General features: G+C 40.3%; 1 protein-coding gene across 1 annotated transcript in view; it reads left to right on the top strand.

Annotated features, from left to right (window-relative positions):
• The window catches only part of Cdh2 (cadherin 2), a 219903-nt gene that overhangs the window by 176358 nt on the left and 28403 nt on the right, over window positions 1–15142 (top strand). The window contains exons 8-14 of the mRNA XM_036204864.1: window positions 2103–2240; window positions 2897–3082; window positions 5665–5918; window positions 7706–7848; window positions 10084–10317; window positions 10624–10857; window positions 12745–12884. Of these exons, the coding sequence (XP_036060757.1) occupies window positions 2103–2240; window positions 2897–3082; window positions 5665–5918; window positions 7706–7848; window positions 10084–10317; window positions 10624–10857; window positions 12745–12884 (1329 nt within the window). The remainder of the gene's footprint in view (window positions 1–2102; window positions 2241–2896; window positions 3083–5664; window positions 5919–7705; window positions 7849–10083; window positions 10318–10623; window positions 10858–12744; window positions 12885–15142) is intronic.

Below are 15142 nucleotides of genomic sequence, written 5' to 3'. Positions count from 1 at the left end.
GAAGAGGCTGTCTCTCAGCCTCAGTCATAGTACATTTTTATTTTCATCGTTTTCTGTTGGGAAGATGATCGAATATCCCCCTGAGTTTTCTCAGTAACCACAAAAGGATGAAACTGAATGAACATCTATAAAGATTTATCTTTTAATTAAAACATAATTATATCATTTCCCCTTTCCCTTTCCTCCCTCCAAGCCCTCTCTTCTCACCTCATTCCTCAAATCGATGGCCTCGTTCTTTAATTGTTATTGTTAACTACATATAAACACAAATAAAACCTGCTGAGTCTGTCAGTGTTACCGGTATGTATATGATTCGGGGTTGACCACTTTGTATTAGGTAACCAGTTGGGGGCCGTCTCTGGAGAGACTAACTCTCTCTCTAGCAGCCAGTAGTTGTCTGCAGTTCATTGTCAGAGGTCAGACCCCATGAGATTCTCCGAAAAGGAATAGTCGTGAGAAGGAAAGCCATTGAGGAAACATACAGCCCACTCTGGATTGTATTGAAATGTGGGTTACAAAATCTTAAAATGGTTCATCCTGCACTATGTGTTTGAAGTTTTTCTAATTAAAAATATGCCATATTCTCTTTTAGGAAGAAATAAGGGAACTAAAGTAAATATCTGCTAGAGATTGGCATTCAATCAAGGGGACGGTTTAGATTCTCATGTGTGAAGTTGGCCTTTAATCCCACTTCTTTCTGGTCCTCGCTCTGCCTTCTGATGACTCCATCAAAAGCCACAATGTGTGCTCCTTCCCTCCAAGCTGCAGGAACCCCTTAGGAATGACCATTTGTAATGTCAGCTATATTTAGAACCAGGGGAAATTCACTTCACAGTGACACTTGTTTCGTTTAGTATGAGGAGGAGGGTTTGGTTGTTCAGAATGGGTTAGCATTTAGGAAAATGATCCTTTTTATTCTGGCCAGATTTCACAGAGATTCCCAATGACTTTATATAGTGCTTTTGGTTAGGTTTTCTGCAAATACAATGCTGTGAGCTGGCAGTCTAGATTTCTAGGATAATCTCAAGACTTTCACTGAACATACATTACAGTTTCATTTGGCTCCTTGTTAACAGAGCTAATCTGTACTTTTCAAGTAATGTGTGTTTGCCTGATAAAAATTACCTAAATGTAAATGTGTCTATATCCTTGATAAAGTGGTGCTCAAAACAATAGACACTATATTGTATCTCAGTACTGATCCATTCATTATGTACCTATTCAATTAAACACCTGTTACAGTCCAGGACTAATAATTTAAATGTATACCCTTTAATTAAATATTTATTTAACACATTTTTAGATTTATTTATTTTATTTTATGTGTATGAATGTTTTATCTGTATGATGCTATGTGTACTGCATGAATGCCTGGTGTTCACAAAAGCCAGAAGAGGACACCCAGGCCCCTTGAACTGGAGTTAGAGATGTTTGTGGACCAACTTGTGGGAATTAGGAACCAAACCCAAGTTCTCTGCAAGGGCAGCAAGCACTCTCAACCACTAAGCCTTGTCTTCACCTCCAAATTTTGATCTTTTTAAAAGACCATATATCTCTTTCATAATTTTCTACCATTAGTACTAATAAGGAGTGGGAGAAATGTTATCAACTAATTATAACAGAAAGAATATATGTAATAATATGATATATACTATTAGGGGAAGGCAGACATACTTTGTGAATCTGTGAATTACATATGCTTCCTCCTCCTCTTCCATGTTGTCTTTACTGTCCTAAACTTAGAAATTAATATATGAGATACCAAAAGGCTTGAATACCAACTTGCAATCTTGTAGCAAAAGGGGAAGGGTGAAACCAGATGGAGGCTTCATCTCAGCCATGAATCTCCCACATCTGCAGTATGTTCAGTGCGTTCTTTCTTTGGAGTCAAAGTGAATATGCACAGTTAAAGCTCCCCAGACAAGAACCAGACCCATGTTTCCTGAGTTAAAGTAAACTCCATGTGGGAAATTGCAAGTCATGTTGATCAGAATGAAGGACGCTGTGCTCTCAGTGGGTAATAAAGAGCCCTTTGCCAAACAACGGTTATGTCTTCTTGAGGAATTAGCGTCATTTAACTTGTTATCTTTATGTCTTTTTAGAAAGTGCAACAGTATACGTTAATAATTCAGGCCACAGACATGGAAGGCAATCCCACTTATGGCCTTTCAAACACAGCCACAGCGGTCATCACAGTGACAGATGTCAATGACAATCCTCCGGAGTTTACTGCCATGACGGTAAGTACAACCTGTCACTCAAAGGACTTCAGCACCATGGGCCATTTAGAAGAAGTTTTGGTATGAATAATAAATGCATTAGAAAGAAATGGAACTTGTCTGATAGTGGAATGGCCGCTGACTGATGTTTCTATCATGTGGGCTTTAAAACAGGCATCGGAGTACTTTACTTCCTCATCACCCCACAGTTATTGTTAAAGAAGTTAAAAATACACTGCCTGCTGGGTGCAGTGGTAACAGAATTCCTCCAGTGTTTCAAATACCTGAACTTCATGCCTGATTTATGCTACTTTTCCAGCATGTAATTACCTGGATCCCAAGTCAAATTATTTCCTGTGTATAAGTCCTTTATATGCACCTCACATTAATCACACAGATACTCACAAATGGATGTTAATTTTAATGCTAATGAAACTGAAGCATAAATGTAAAAATAAAAAAAATACCCACACCCACTGGGTGGCTGAAAAATGTCCCAGCATTTTTTTTTCCAGTGAGACATAAAGTGAGTGATTATCAGCATATACCTATCTCCTTGTTTAGTGTAGACCATAACAATCTAATGGGGCAGTGAAATTGGGGTGGTGTGGTCATCAGGCAGCTTGTCCTTCAGTGGGCCACGTCTCATCTCAGACTGAGGTTTGTCTTTCTTGCAGTTCTACGGCGAAGTCCCTGAGAATAGAGTGGATGTCATTGTGGCCAACCTGACTGTCACTGACAAAGATCAGCCCCACACACCAGCTTGGAATGCGGTATACAGAATCAGCAGTGGAGACCCTACAGGGAGATTTGCCATCCAGACAGACCCCAACAGCAACGATGGGCTGGTCACTGTGGTAAAAGTAAGTATCCCCTGGACCGCAGGCCTCAGACAGCTACTCAGTAGGCACCAGCCTGTGCCCTCTCCCATGACTTTACTGTAGAATCATGGGAGCTTTTTTATTTTAAATACCTCCAAGTCTGGAATTCCTAACTACTTAGTGGATTATGTATTGCTGTTTACTTTATGTTGAAATTGAGGATAACATAAATTCTCTCCCATTTTATCACTACAATTAAAGTCAATTTGGACAGATTTACCAATCTGAAGATGTGGGGGTCCTCAGCAAAGTGAAGTGAATACAGCTGATGTATTTGAAGTCTTTCACATCTTGCAGGTTAGACCGTAGGCTGATAGCTGGAGTGCTTGCCTGACACACACCGGGTTCCCAGTTCAGTCCCCATCAGGGCAGGGGGAGGGGTGAGAGAGGCGAGAGAAGGGGTGCAGTGCTTCCTGTTCTCCTGGAGTTTGGGCAGATTGGGAAGGGGTGGGAGGGAGGGGGGGAGGAGGGGTACTATCCTCATGGAGTTTGAGCAGATAGTAAATGCTTCAAAAGACAAAATAAAAATCACAGAAGTGAAATGGAATGAGTAGGCAGGAGAGAGAGCCTACATTTTATAAATATTTTGCATTTACATGGCTATTTTAAAATTTTATCTTCATAACTTTAAGAAACTAATTTTCTAGCCTAGCCAGGCATGGTGACTCACACCTTTAATCCCAGCACTCAGGAGGCAGAGGCAGACCAGTTTCTGAGTTTGACACCAGCCTCGACCACAGAGCAAGTTCCAGGACAGCCAGGACTGCACAGAGAAACCTTTTCTCAAAAAACAAAAACAAACAAACAAGAAAGCTATTGTTCTGGTATTTAATTGCCAGATGATATTTAATTACAGAACAGTATGGAGGCAGGCACAAAGCAGAAGCTTTTCAGTGGCGGCAAACACACAACAGTCTTGGGAAAGCCTTCCAAGTGAACGTCCTATCCTTTTAACCACCGAAACACTTGATTAAGTGAAACCACGTGTCTGCCTGACAGGGAAATGGTCAATCGCAGTGCTTCTCGCCGGGAATTCTGATCTGTGTCCACATGAGGGGAAAGAGATAGGGCTGGAAATCTCCCACACACATGGGGAAGAGTCAGCAACGGTGCCAGCCCGGACTGAGCTTTCTGTTCATATCTCAGCTCTGCCTGGGAAAGCTGTGCATCACTTATTCAGCTTTGGTGAAACTTGGCTGTCTCCTGCTGAAAGTGAGGCTTGAGTACAGCCTTCACGTTTGTGAAGGATCACTGAGATGGATACCCATGAAAGGACTCAAACCGCCCCTACATCGCTAACAAGAGTAAATGTGCCTAAGGGGCATTTCACTCATTCAACATATTACAGCCCCACGGTCCGCTTCCTGCCTGGGCATGCTGAACAGAAGCTTCTAGAAGAAGAGAGGATGTCTAGGGCAGGATGCTGTTTATGTTTTGTACTAATCACATAACTTTAGCTCTTGGTCATTTTTAGACTACCAGTGGCAAAACAAGGCACTCTCCAACCTTCCCTGTTAGTACCAAACACACTGTTTCCATTACTAAGTCATCCAGGGAAATCAGAGCAAAATCCCTTTGGCATTGTGGTGACAGCAGGATTCAGTGAGACACTCGCAGTTAATGTGTACATAAAGGGTTATTTGTGCATTGCATTAATCATCTGGAGTGTTCTCAGGTGGGAGTTTTTAAAAACCTGCAAAATATTCAGAATCATTATGGAAGACAGCCAGATTTTCAGTTTGCCCAGGAAGGAGAAAGAAGCATAAATCTACCTATGGAACTTTTATTTTAAGATGAGTGTGTGTGTTCGCACTTCACTACACAGTCTGTGATTTAATTTATAAAAATACCTTTTTATTTACATTGAGTGATTAATTGGTTGTATTGGAGTATGTGCTGGGGGAGGCAGTGAGTTGAGTGCCAAGGCACATGTGAGGGGACATCAGAGCATAACTTGTTTCTATCATGGATTCATGATACCAAGTGCAGGTCAGTAAGGTTTGATGGCCAGCCGTCTCACCTACTGAACCATCTTAGCAGCCCTGAAAGACACTGTTAAATTGTTTTACCCTCATTAAAAAAAAAAAACAAAAAAACTATGTGGTATCTTTTAATTATATAGTATTAATAATTTTAATTGCAAAGGGGGGTGATTTTATTTTCAGTTCATCACTAACTGGTAAAAGTTTTCCTGCATGAGAGGTGTCCTTTCCCCAATGTTTGTGAGTATAAATCCTTGCATTCTTACCTGACCTCAGATCATTTAGTAGTTTTTGTTTTTCATGCTGATTTTAAAAAAATAGTGAAGTTTCTACAGCCATCTAAATAAACGGGTCCATGCAGCAATCACATACAATATTGGAAAGTCATAAATCTCTCTGTTGGGATGTGTTTTGATGAGACATTTCTACACGTTTTCCAGAAAGTGGGGAAGAGCGTTTTATGCTATACTGAAGGGTAAAAGCTAATGTTTTGGAAACAGGACTCAGAGACAGATGAATGGCAGAATGCAAACATTCTTACTTCTGCAAAAAATATGGTTTCTGTCTCTTTTTCTTTTCCAGCCAATTGACTTTGAAACGAATAGGATGTTTGTCCTTACTGTAGCTGCAGAAAACCAAGTGCCCTTAGCCAAGGGAATTCAGCACCCACCCCAGTCGACAGCAACTGTATCTGTGACAGTTATTGATGTCAATGAAAACCCTTATTTTGCCCCAAATCCCAAAATCATTCGCCAAGAAGAAGGCCTCCACGCAGGTACCATGCTGACCACACTCACAGCTCAGGACCCTGATCGATATATGCAGCAGAGTATCAGGTATGAGATGACATGGTGGTACCAGACTAGATTCTCTTCTATGCCCTATGGGCAAATTATTAAATTCACCCTGTAAGAAATGTCCATTACATTCCATTCTAAAAGTAATGATGGGAAGATAATATGGCTTTATTTCTCATTTGTTCATTTTGAATATAATGTTTAGTTTCTCTTTAGGAATTTCATGCATATATTCAAATCCATCCCTGCCCCCCACCCCTTCCACTGCCTTCCAGGTTCCTGTACTACCTTCCCCTCCCAACTAAATGTACTCTGTTTTATGACCACTGGGTCCAGCTGGCTCTCTCTATAGATGTGGGTAGAGGCTCATCCACTGGAACAGGAGTCATTTACCTGGGGCTGCATTCCTAAGGAAAACTCATGATTTCATTCTAGCATTGCCATGATGTACAGAAAATATCCTCTATTTTCTGAGATTAAAAGAATCTTGTTCTACAAAAATAGGCTTCTTCAGTTCCTCAGCACCCATAGAAAGGTCACATGGTAACATGTGTGTTTTCCAAAATAATTTAAAATCCTTTGGTGTATTTTCTTCTCAGGATATCCCTGACTTTATTAGCTTAAAAAATGCTAAGAATGAGTATTCGGGTGTTAGCAGAAGAAAAAAACTTTCTACCACTCTCTGTCTTTTTAATTAAAAGTATTAATTATTTAGCCTCTGCTTCTCTAACAAACACATCAAAAAGCAACCAAGTGAGTGGACAGGGAACCTTCAGGAAATTATAAACCCTCATTTCTCCAGATGTCCAGGAAAGTGAGCACTCATGCCAGTCCAAAATGGAGCAGCTAGTGACGTACCCCATACCTGTGCAATGAACCCATAAGGTGTGTTTGTAAACACTTTCAGCAAAAATGAAATCTTCCTCAGCAAACCCTAATTCATCCTGATGCGGGACTGGATGACTGGCAAGGCATACCACATGCGACTATTCTCTGTAGCAGCTGAAGATAATTTTTAAAATTAATTCATAATTTATTTAAGTGCTTTTGGATCGGCTCCTAACAGATAACTGCTCAGATTCCCTGGTTCTCCATACATGGAAGCTAGGATAGTTAAATGACTAATTAATAGGTGCATTAAAATCTTGTAGACTTTACCTCTTGAAATATACCATAATGTCTCCATTCTATGTGTTAGTTATCTGAGTTTAAAAACTTCAGCCCACCTCACATTAAAAAAGGAGTTTAAACATACGAATCTGCTAATAGAGATGAAAGCCTGTGGGACTCTTTGGAGGATACAGCTCTGCGGCTTGGCCCCATCAGGGGGATTCTGGTAGGAAAGGGGTTTTATGGGATCTCTATAGTGAGGCTTCATCTCCACCATGATAAGGTGATGAGGCATTTTAGGAGTGGCTTGTGATGTGGAATTTTGCTTCTGATTCCCCCAGGTTCTGTAGGATAGGGCTCTGATTTAGAAAGTATGTTTGAACCCTATTATCAGCACGGAGGTTATGTATTAAAGTAGGCAAGAGCCTAAATTGAGATCAGTTAAATCTACCACAGGGAGACTGTGCACTTTGCCTAAACCCTTAAACCTTTGCAGAGTTTCATAGAGTAAGATGGAACATGGCCTTTTCATACATCCTAAAATCACTGCCACAGAAATGCTTCCCCACATTAAAAGTCTATTTCTGGCCATCAGCTACAGCCATGCAAATTAATGAAGGTTTTACCTTTTTGTAATGAAACCCGTAGAAGTTTACATGTTCTTTATTTGTTAAGTTTCTTATAAAAACATTTGTCACTGTACTTTTATTTTGTAGGTACACAAAATTATCTGATCCTGCCAATTGGCTGAAAATAGATCCTGTGAATGGGCAGATCACTACAATTGCTGTTTTGGATAGAGAATCGCCAAATGTAAAAAACAACATATATAACGCTACCTTCCTTGCTTCTGACAATGGTATGTAATTAAATACATTTGCTGGATCATCCTCATGTGTTAAAGAGAATAGAACCTCTTGTGCTTATGTAGGAATCGAGGTTTCTGCAGTGCTAAATTATATAGAAAGCAGATCTTTTTTCTTTCTTTTTTTTGGGGGGGTGTTCCAGACAGGGTTTCTCTGTGTAGCCCTGGCTGTCCTGGAACTCACTCTGTAGCCCAGGCTATCTTCAAACTCACAGAGATCCACCTGCCTCTGCCTCCAAGTCCTGGGATTAAAGGAGTGTGCCGCCACTGCCCTTCAGATCTTTATTCTTTTAAGGATTTGTTTTGGAGTCCGGAATTTTCTTCCCGTTTCCCACCAGTTTTCTCTAAAGCACTCTTCCACCACCTCTGAGATGCTGTCTGTACACATGCAGAGGCTGGCACTGAGATCATGACGCGCCATGTTTGTTCTCCAGCCCTGGCATACATGGATGCCCTAAGAGTACGAGCTATGGGTGATGTCTGTTATCACTGTTCCCAGAATGTGGAATGATTTATTCTCCTTGTGGTTCTTTTAGTCACCTCTTTCACTGAGATTGTTCTTTCTTTTTCTTGTAATATGCTAGGAACCTTAGTTTTGTGCATACACAGAAAGTGATTATAGGAGACTGATGAAGGTGTTGGTTTTAAAATGTTAGGCTATGCATATGTTTGCTTAATAAAAAAAATACAAACTTCACATTGGTGGTCAAGATGTGCCCTTTTACAACAGTGTGGTGATGAGACCCATCTGAATGAACGGCTGTCAAACTGTGTTTAGCAACAGATCAAGGCAGTGTTTTGTATCCTTCATAATACAGGAACTCTGTTCGGTCATGTAGCATGGGACATCTGTAGGACCAGCCTCTACCACAGAGGTAGTAACACATCAGGCCAGGCCTGTTGAAGGATTCCTGGATGCATGGAAACACCCCTTTCTTTTCCATTGGAACTTAAAGTTCCGTCGTGTAAAGACTTAAAGAGTCATGAAGTGACATGGACACATGATGGTTTTGAAGCACAACCAAGGTGTATTGCTTCTAATTGGAGGAATATTTGAGATGAGAGAAGTGAGCCCCACAGGTGGACTTTACAAATCACAAGGCTGAACAGAGAACTTGGAAGGGCAAGCTCTTAAGTTTCTGTGCCTCAGTTTCCTTGTTAGAAACGGCTTCACTGTGGCTTGCTTTGTAAAGTGGTAATGCGAATGGCACATAATCTTAAAGCAGCAGCGCATGTAAACATTCTCAAGCTGTCAAGTGAAAGGCGTGAATGATAGCGTGAAAAGAGGAAAGCTCTCTTCCCGCCAGTGCGTCTGCCCTCTGACCCTCTGTGCTCCTCATTTTTCTTGTCTGCTTCCTTCTCGGGACAGTGGATATGCACACCTTCCTAGTTTCATGACCTTTAGCCATATCACTTGACTACCTGGGCTTAGTATATAAACTGTTTGTAAAGCACAGATATATAAAAATGATACATAAATGCGCATGCATAAAACTTCTTAGATATACGTGGATATTATAATACAGCAGAAGCCAGAGTAAAGGATCACATGAGCTGTGAGAGATAAAATTTCAGGGTCGATGAGAACAGGTTTGAGGTCAAACAGAACAGTTGTATACAGTTTTGTATAGTCTACACAGTGTGCAGAATAGCCCATGGTGGCCATGAGCACCTCCTGCATAGTAATGCTGTGAATTAGTGTAAAAAGAGTAGCCCCAATCCTTTCTCCTGTGTGTGCTTGGCTGATTAATGAAACCCATTTTTCTCCTCCAGAGTATGTGTTCCCAAGGCAAAGCCTATGGCCTTTTATCAGTTGCCTGTGAATAGTTGAAATGGTTACAGCTGGATGAGAACATTCATAACTCTCCTGCAAACATGTACATGTCCTGGTTCTCCATCAAGAGGCTGGGGTTCATAATTTCATGAGTCGCTGTGCTTCTCTGGCATTTTTCTCGGTTGTGGAGGAGGGTATTCATGAGCCCTGAGTGATGGACAGCTAGAGCAGGGAAGGCATGAGATCCATGTCAGCTCCCATAGCTGTACCGGCAGCTCTGACCAATCATAACAGGGAAAAAGTGAACTTGTTCCAAAACCCATCCATTCAGTTACTGGGACAGTGAGCATTTTACCATATGATATGGTGATAGGGACAAGAGGTTTCAAAAACATCACAATTGAGGCTCAGCTGAGAAACTGTTGCCCTCAGCTGTGACTTTTCTCTCCTTTTAGGCATTCCTCCAATGAGTGGAACAGGAACACTACAAATCTACTTACTTGATATCAATGACAACGCCCCTCAGGTCTTGCCTCAAGAGGCTGAGACCTGTGAAACCCCAGAACCGAATTCAATTAACATCACAGCACTTGATTATGACATCGATCCAAATGCTGGGCCGTTTGCTTTTGATCTCCCTTTGTCTCCAGTGACTATTAAAAGAAACTGGACCATAACCCGGCTTAATGGTAAGAACAGGTTAATTATTTGAACGGATGTGTAGTTGAGTAGTTTGGAACCCTGGAATGGGAAATTAATTTTACATACTTCATAATCTCCTCATTAAATATATTTTAAATGCTATTTAAGGGTTTAACTTAGATATTAAAAGCCGTTGAAACCCCAAACAACTTTTCACAGTACAGCATAATTGTGATTTGTTTAATGGGCTACAGTTAGAAATACATTCTGGAAAGTAATGGATTTTTTTTTCATTAAATCTTATTAAGTATTGACTGTCAAACTTGTTCTCTTTTCCTCCCTTTTCTGTGTAGGTGATTTTGCTCAACTCAATTTAAAGATAAAGTTTTTAGAAGCTGGTATCTATGAAGTTCCCATCATCATCACAGATTCAGGGAATCCTCCCAAGTCCAATATTTCCATCCTGCGTGTGAAAGTTTGCCAGTGTGACTCCAATGGAGACTGCACAGATGTGGACAGGATTGTAGGTGCAGGGCTTGGCACGGGCGCCATCATCGCTATTCTGCTTTGTATCATCATCCTGCTGAGTGAGTACTTTGTCCTGCAGCCTGTGATTCTTTCTACTTCTAGAAGCTCAGCTAGGGACCGCCTCAAAATAACAAGACTATTGGACCCCTGAGCACCATGCTGTCAATCACATGCGGGCAGCCAGGGTCCCCTTAGCCTAAAAACAACAGCGAGCATCAGCTAGAGTGCTGATGTGTTTTCAGCAAGCTCCTAGGATCGTGCTCCCAGGCTTTCTCAGGCTACCGCGTTCCAGTGTTGACTGCTGGAGACCACAGGAAGCCCTTTCCACAGGGTAATGTTAAACAGTCCTCTGTTCAAGCACTTCTCTTGGCTTGAGTATGAGTTTATAGCACATGGTTGATGATTTCGGAAAATAGGTACATTGCTTTCCTTCACTTCTCTGCCTGTAAAGTGCAGTCAGCAGCCTGCTCCAGTCCTGCGAGGATCGAGGTACTTGTTTCTGAAGAGTGGCACAGAATTGTGAGATTGCACTTCATATACAGTGCACTGGATAGTAGAAATGATTACACAGCCCAATAATTGTCTGTCTTTAGCGTAAGTATAGATTAAGGAATTTCTCCTCTCTAAGATACTTTGCAATCTTTGGTTCAGTGGAATGCAAGAAATTAACCACCGGCAAGTACTTTAGGAACCACTTCTAAGCATTCAGGTTAAAAGAATAAATTGCCTGGGCCCAGTGTTTCATTGTGGAATAGCAGCAGGACTCAGTTTATTGTGTGATCACGCCATGCACCAATCACTTTCTTGAAAATGTTGGCCATTTCTTTTATGTTTTCTCCATTTACAAGTGTTCTGGTAATTTAGAATTCTGTCCCTTTATTCTAAGCAATTACTCTAGAAACCTGAGCGTTTTTTACTTCCTGTGTGGAGACTGCATTGGCTATAATTTGAAACCTGCATGCTATACTAATAATCCACTTGCTAGATTTAGCCCTGAACAATGGCAAATGAGATCATGTATCTGGCTTTAAAAGGAGGATATTTACTTTTATGGCCAATAATAAAAATGTGCTCAAATAGGAGTCATTAAATCTTTTTGTTTCAGGATGTAAACTGATACCCTCAGATTTTAGATAGAATTTATTCCTAGATGTGTGTTCAGGGATGCATTTCACTTTCAACCAAAATATGCCATGTACGCCAACCTTATTGAGACAGACTTAGGGACGATAGATTCAGCCATGACAAAATGACACTAGCATTTTGAAGGAAAATGAATTGGCACTGATTTTAACATCAGCTTGGGAGAATTTATGGTTTCAGACCTGGCATTGAGTGTGAAGGATGAAAGCCTAATATTATTTCAGTGCTCACACTAATCCCCATGCCTTCATAGCTGCAGTGAGGTAGCAAAAAAAAATGCAGAATAGCATGACAGAGAATAGCCAGCTTCTGTGAGTCAAAAACAACTCAAAATCCAATTACATATCCAGCTTTCATTTCCTGCCCTAGCCATCTAAACAAACACTTGTTCCCCAGGAAAAGTGCTTTCTCAGGGAATTTGGGAGTATAATGGTGACTGGCCAATGTCACAGTTAACTCACTGCTGTCTTGTGTCTTTGGGGTTTATGATGCATTCTATTAGAATATTGATCCTCTAACAAGCCAAGATGAAGATAGAAACCATATAGTCACTTCAGTAGATCATACTTCACAGGACAAAGAGGTTTACCCAGCATATTTATGAGCCACTGGAGACTAGAGTCCAGGTCTTCACTCTGTGCTCTGGCAAAGGACTGTTCTGAGTGGCCAGAGTATGGCTCACAATCAGTACCAGCATGAACCATGTATCATAACCCTTAAAACATCAATGTGGAAGACTGAGGTTACATACGTCTGGCTTTCAGAATGACAGCAGTGTGCATTTTGACTTTCCTCCTGTCCAGTCCTGGTCCTCATGTTTGTGGTATGGATGAAACGCCGGGATAAAGAGCGCCAGGCCAAGCAGCTTTTAATTGACCCAGAAGATGATGTAAGAGATAATATTTTGAAATATGATGAAGAAGGTGGCGGAGAAGAAGACCAGGTGAGCAGTGTTTTAAATCTTCAGAATTTATGTATTAAGAAAATCAATGTCATTTAGTTGGTGTATTCTAACTACAAAGTCACACATTTCTCAACTGTTTAAAAAATGTCAGTATTTTATGTGAATATCATTGATTTAGGAAGCATACAACTTGAATCCAGTTACACTTAATTTTGTATTTTTTTGCCCCATTGGATATTTAAAATATAAGAAAAAATAATTTTTACATTGGGCTCTAGATACACAGGATTGGTATAAAAAGAAGTTTGCTTATTTTGTAAATACTTCCCAGACACATTCAGTATTCCAGGGATGACTTAAATACCTGGTGACATAAAAGGGGCAGAGCCAGCAAATATTATTGAGAAAAACTTGCATTTAGAGACCCTGTCTGCTACGTTTATTTATCTGCAATGTCTGTCTTCGTGCCTGGCTTATAGTGGTTGCCCAATTGAGGACAAGCTTCTCTTTTTGCTATTAAAAAGTTTGCTTCTGTGTGCCATGTACCTACAGAGCTGTATGTAGCCCACCAAGAGTGAGAACAAGTAAGGGATACATGGAAAACATGGGTCCTGTTTTGCTCGGATTCAGCCTTCTAGACATTGTAAGATCAATTTAGGAGTTCTGTACTGTATAACGTTAAATATCTCTCAAATCTGTAACCTACAGTTCTCCTGAGAACATCTCCACTTTTGATGACAGTTGGATTCTAGATAGTTGTGTAAGAGTTAGGTCACAGAAGCAGGATCTGAGTCTAGGTCTGTGTGGTATCACAGCCTATATCAGATACCCATACATATATTCCATCTTGAAATGATTGAGTCTTCACTTTCCGTGACTGAGAATTCTTTGTGAATTCCTAGATCTTTGTTGGCATCAGTTCGATGGGTCTTTTTGTTTGTCTTAATGTGGTAATTTTTAGTTAACTTTGGAGAATTTCTTTCAGTGCCTTTTTATCAGATCAGCTCCCATTCTTCCTCCAGCCCCTCTCAACTCCACCCCCTTTCCTCTGTAGTGTTAATCCCACTGTACAAGAATAAGACCACTACCACAATTTAAAGCCAAATTTGAAGCAAGCTCTAATTAAATAGTGGCCAGGAGGATGGACTCTGGCCAGGTCCATCGCTGGGTTCCTAGAAAATGGCCACAAATTACATCTTGCAGGTGCTTAGAAAGGCAAACCCACAATTCACCACATTTCCCATCACATCCAATCAGGGGCAAGCACACATCCTGATGAATTTCCTGCCCATGAACCTCCTGCCCACATGTGATCAAGTGCATCCGGCATAGTTGGGTCAAACAAACTTGTTTAGGGGAGTAAAAACATGTGACTTGCTATCTATCATAAACAATAGTCTCAGCATCTCAGGAAGTATCTGTTCTTGGGCAAGAGGTTACATGTTAGATTCATTTCTGTTTCATGGAACTCTTAGGCATAGTAATTAAAACTTAAAATATAACTTTGGCTCTCATACTGTCCCCTGCCAATGCTATGCCCTCCAGAGTTTTGTTTTGTTTGTTTTTTAAATAAACCATTGAGTTGGTCAACCTATCAGTGACCATATCCTTAAAAAAAAAAGACTCAGCCCTCCCCAAGAACCCTTTGAGTGTCAATAGCTCCTCAGTTAGGGGTATTAATCCCTTCCAGTTCTATACTCACTTGTTGACTGGGTTGAACTTGAACAAAGCTGCTGTGAATCCATGAGTGCCATGGTACCATCATGTCCAGATGACACCTTTTTTTTTTTAATGTTAGAAGATACTATTTTAATTACTTTTAGATAAGACACGACAAATATTTGAGGATTCAAATATTTAATATGATTTAAAAATTACACACTGTATAAATATGTTGGAACAACATACATTAATTAGTCTCTTAATATCTTAATATGTCAATTTTTTTATTTTGAGATAAATCTCATTACATGGCCCAGACTGGCCATAAATTCATGATCTTCCTGTCTCATCCTCCTGAGTGCAGGGATTGTAAACATGTACCACTGTGGATTCTGGTAAAATATATAATTTTTATATTTTACATTTAAATTAAAAACCAATTTTTTTTTTTTTTTTTTTTAAGAAGAGAGGCTAGTCTTTATCTAATCTCAACATTGTGTCTATTAGCTGGGAATTGAATGCATAACATTCAATTATGTGTGTCCAGTTTCTTTATCTATAAAAACAGTATAGTTAATGGTGATGTTAAGTAAAAATAAATAATGCCTGCTTAACATGTGTCCCAGGAATTTAAG

Source organism: Onychomys torridus, chromosome 13, assembly GCF_903995425.1.
Source record: "Onychomys torridus chromosome 13, mOncTor1.1, whole genome shotgun sequence".
In the NCBI taxonomy this organism is placed as follows: domain Eukaryota; kingdom Metazoa; phylum Chordata; class Mammalia; order Rodentia; family Cricetidae; genus Onychomys; species Onychomys torridus.
The sequence above is the reverse complement of the archived record's forward strand: the minus strand, read 5'-3'. Positions and strand labels throughout refer to the sequence as shown.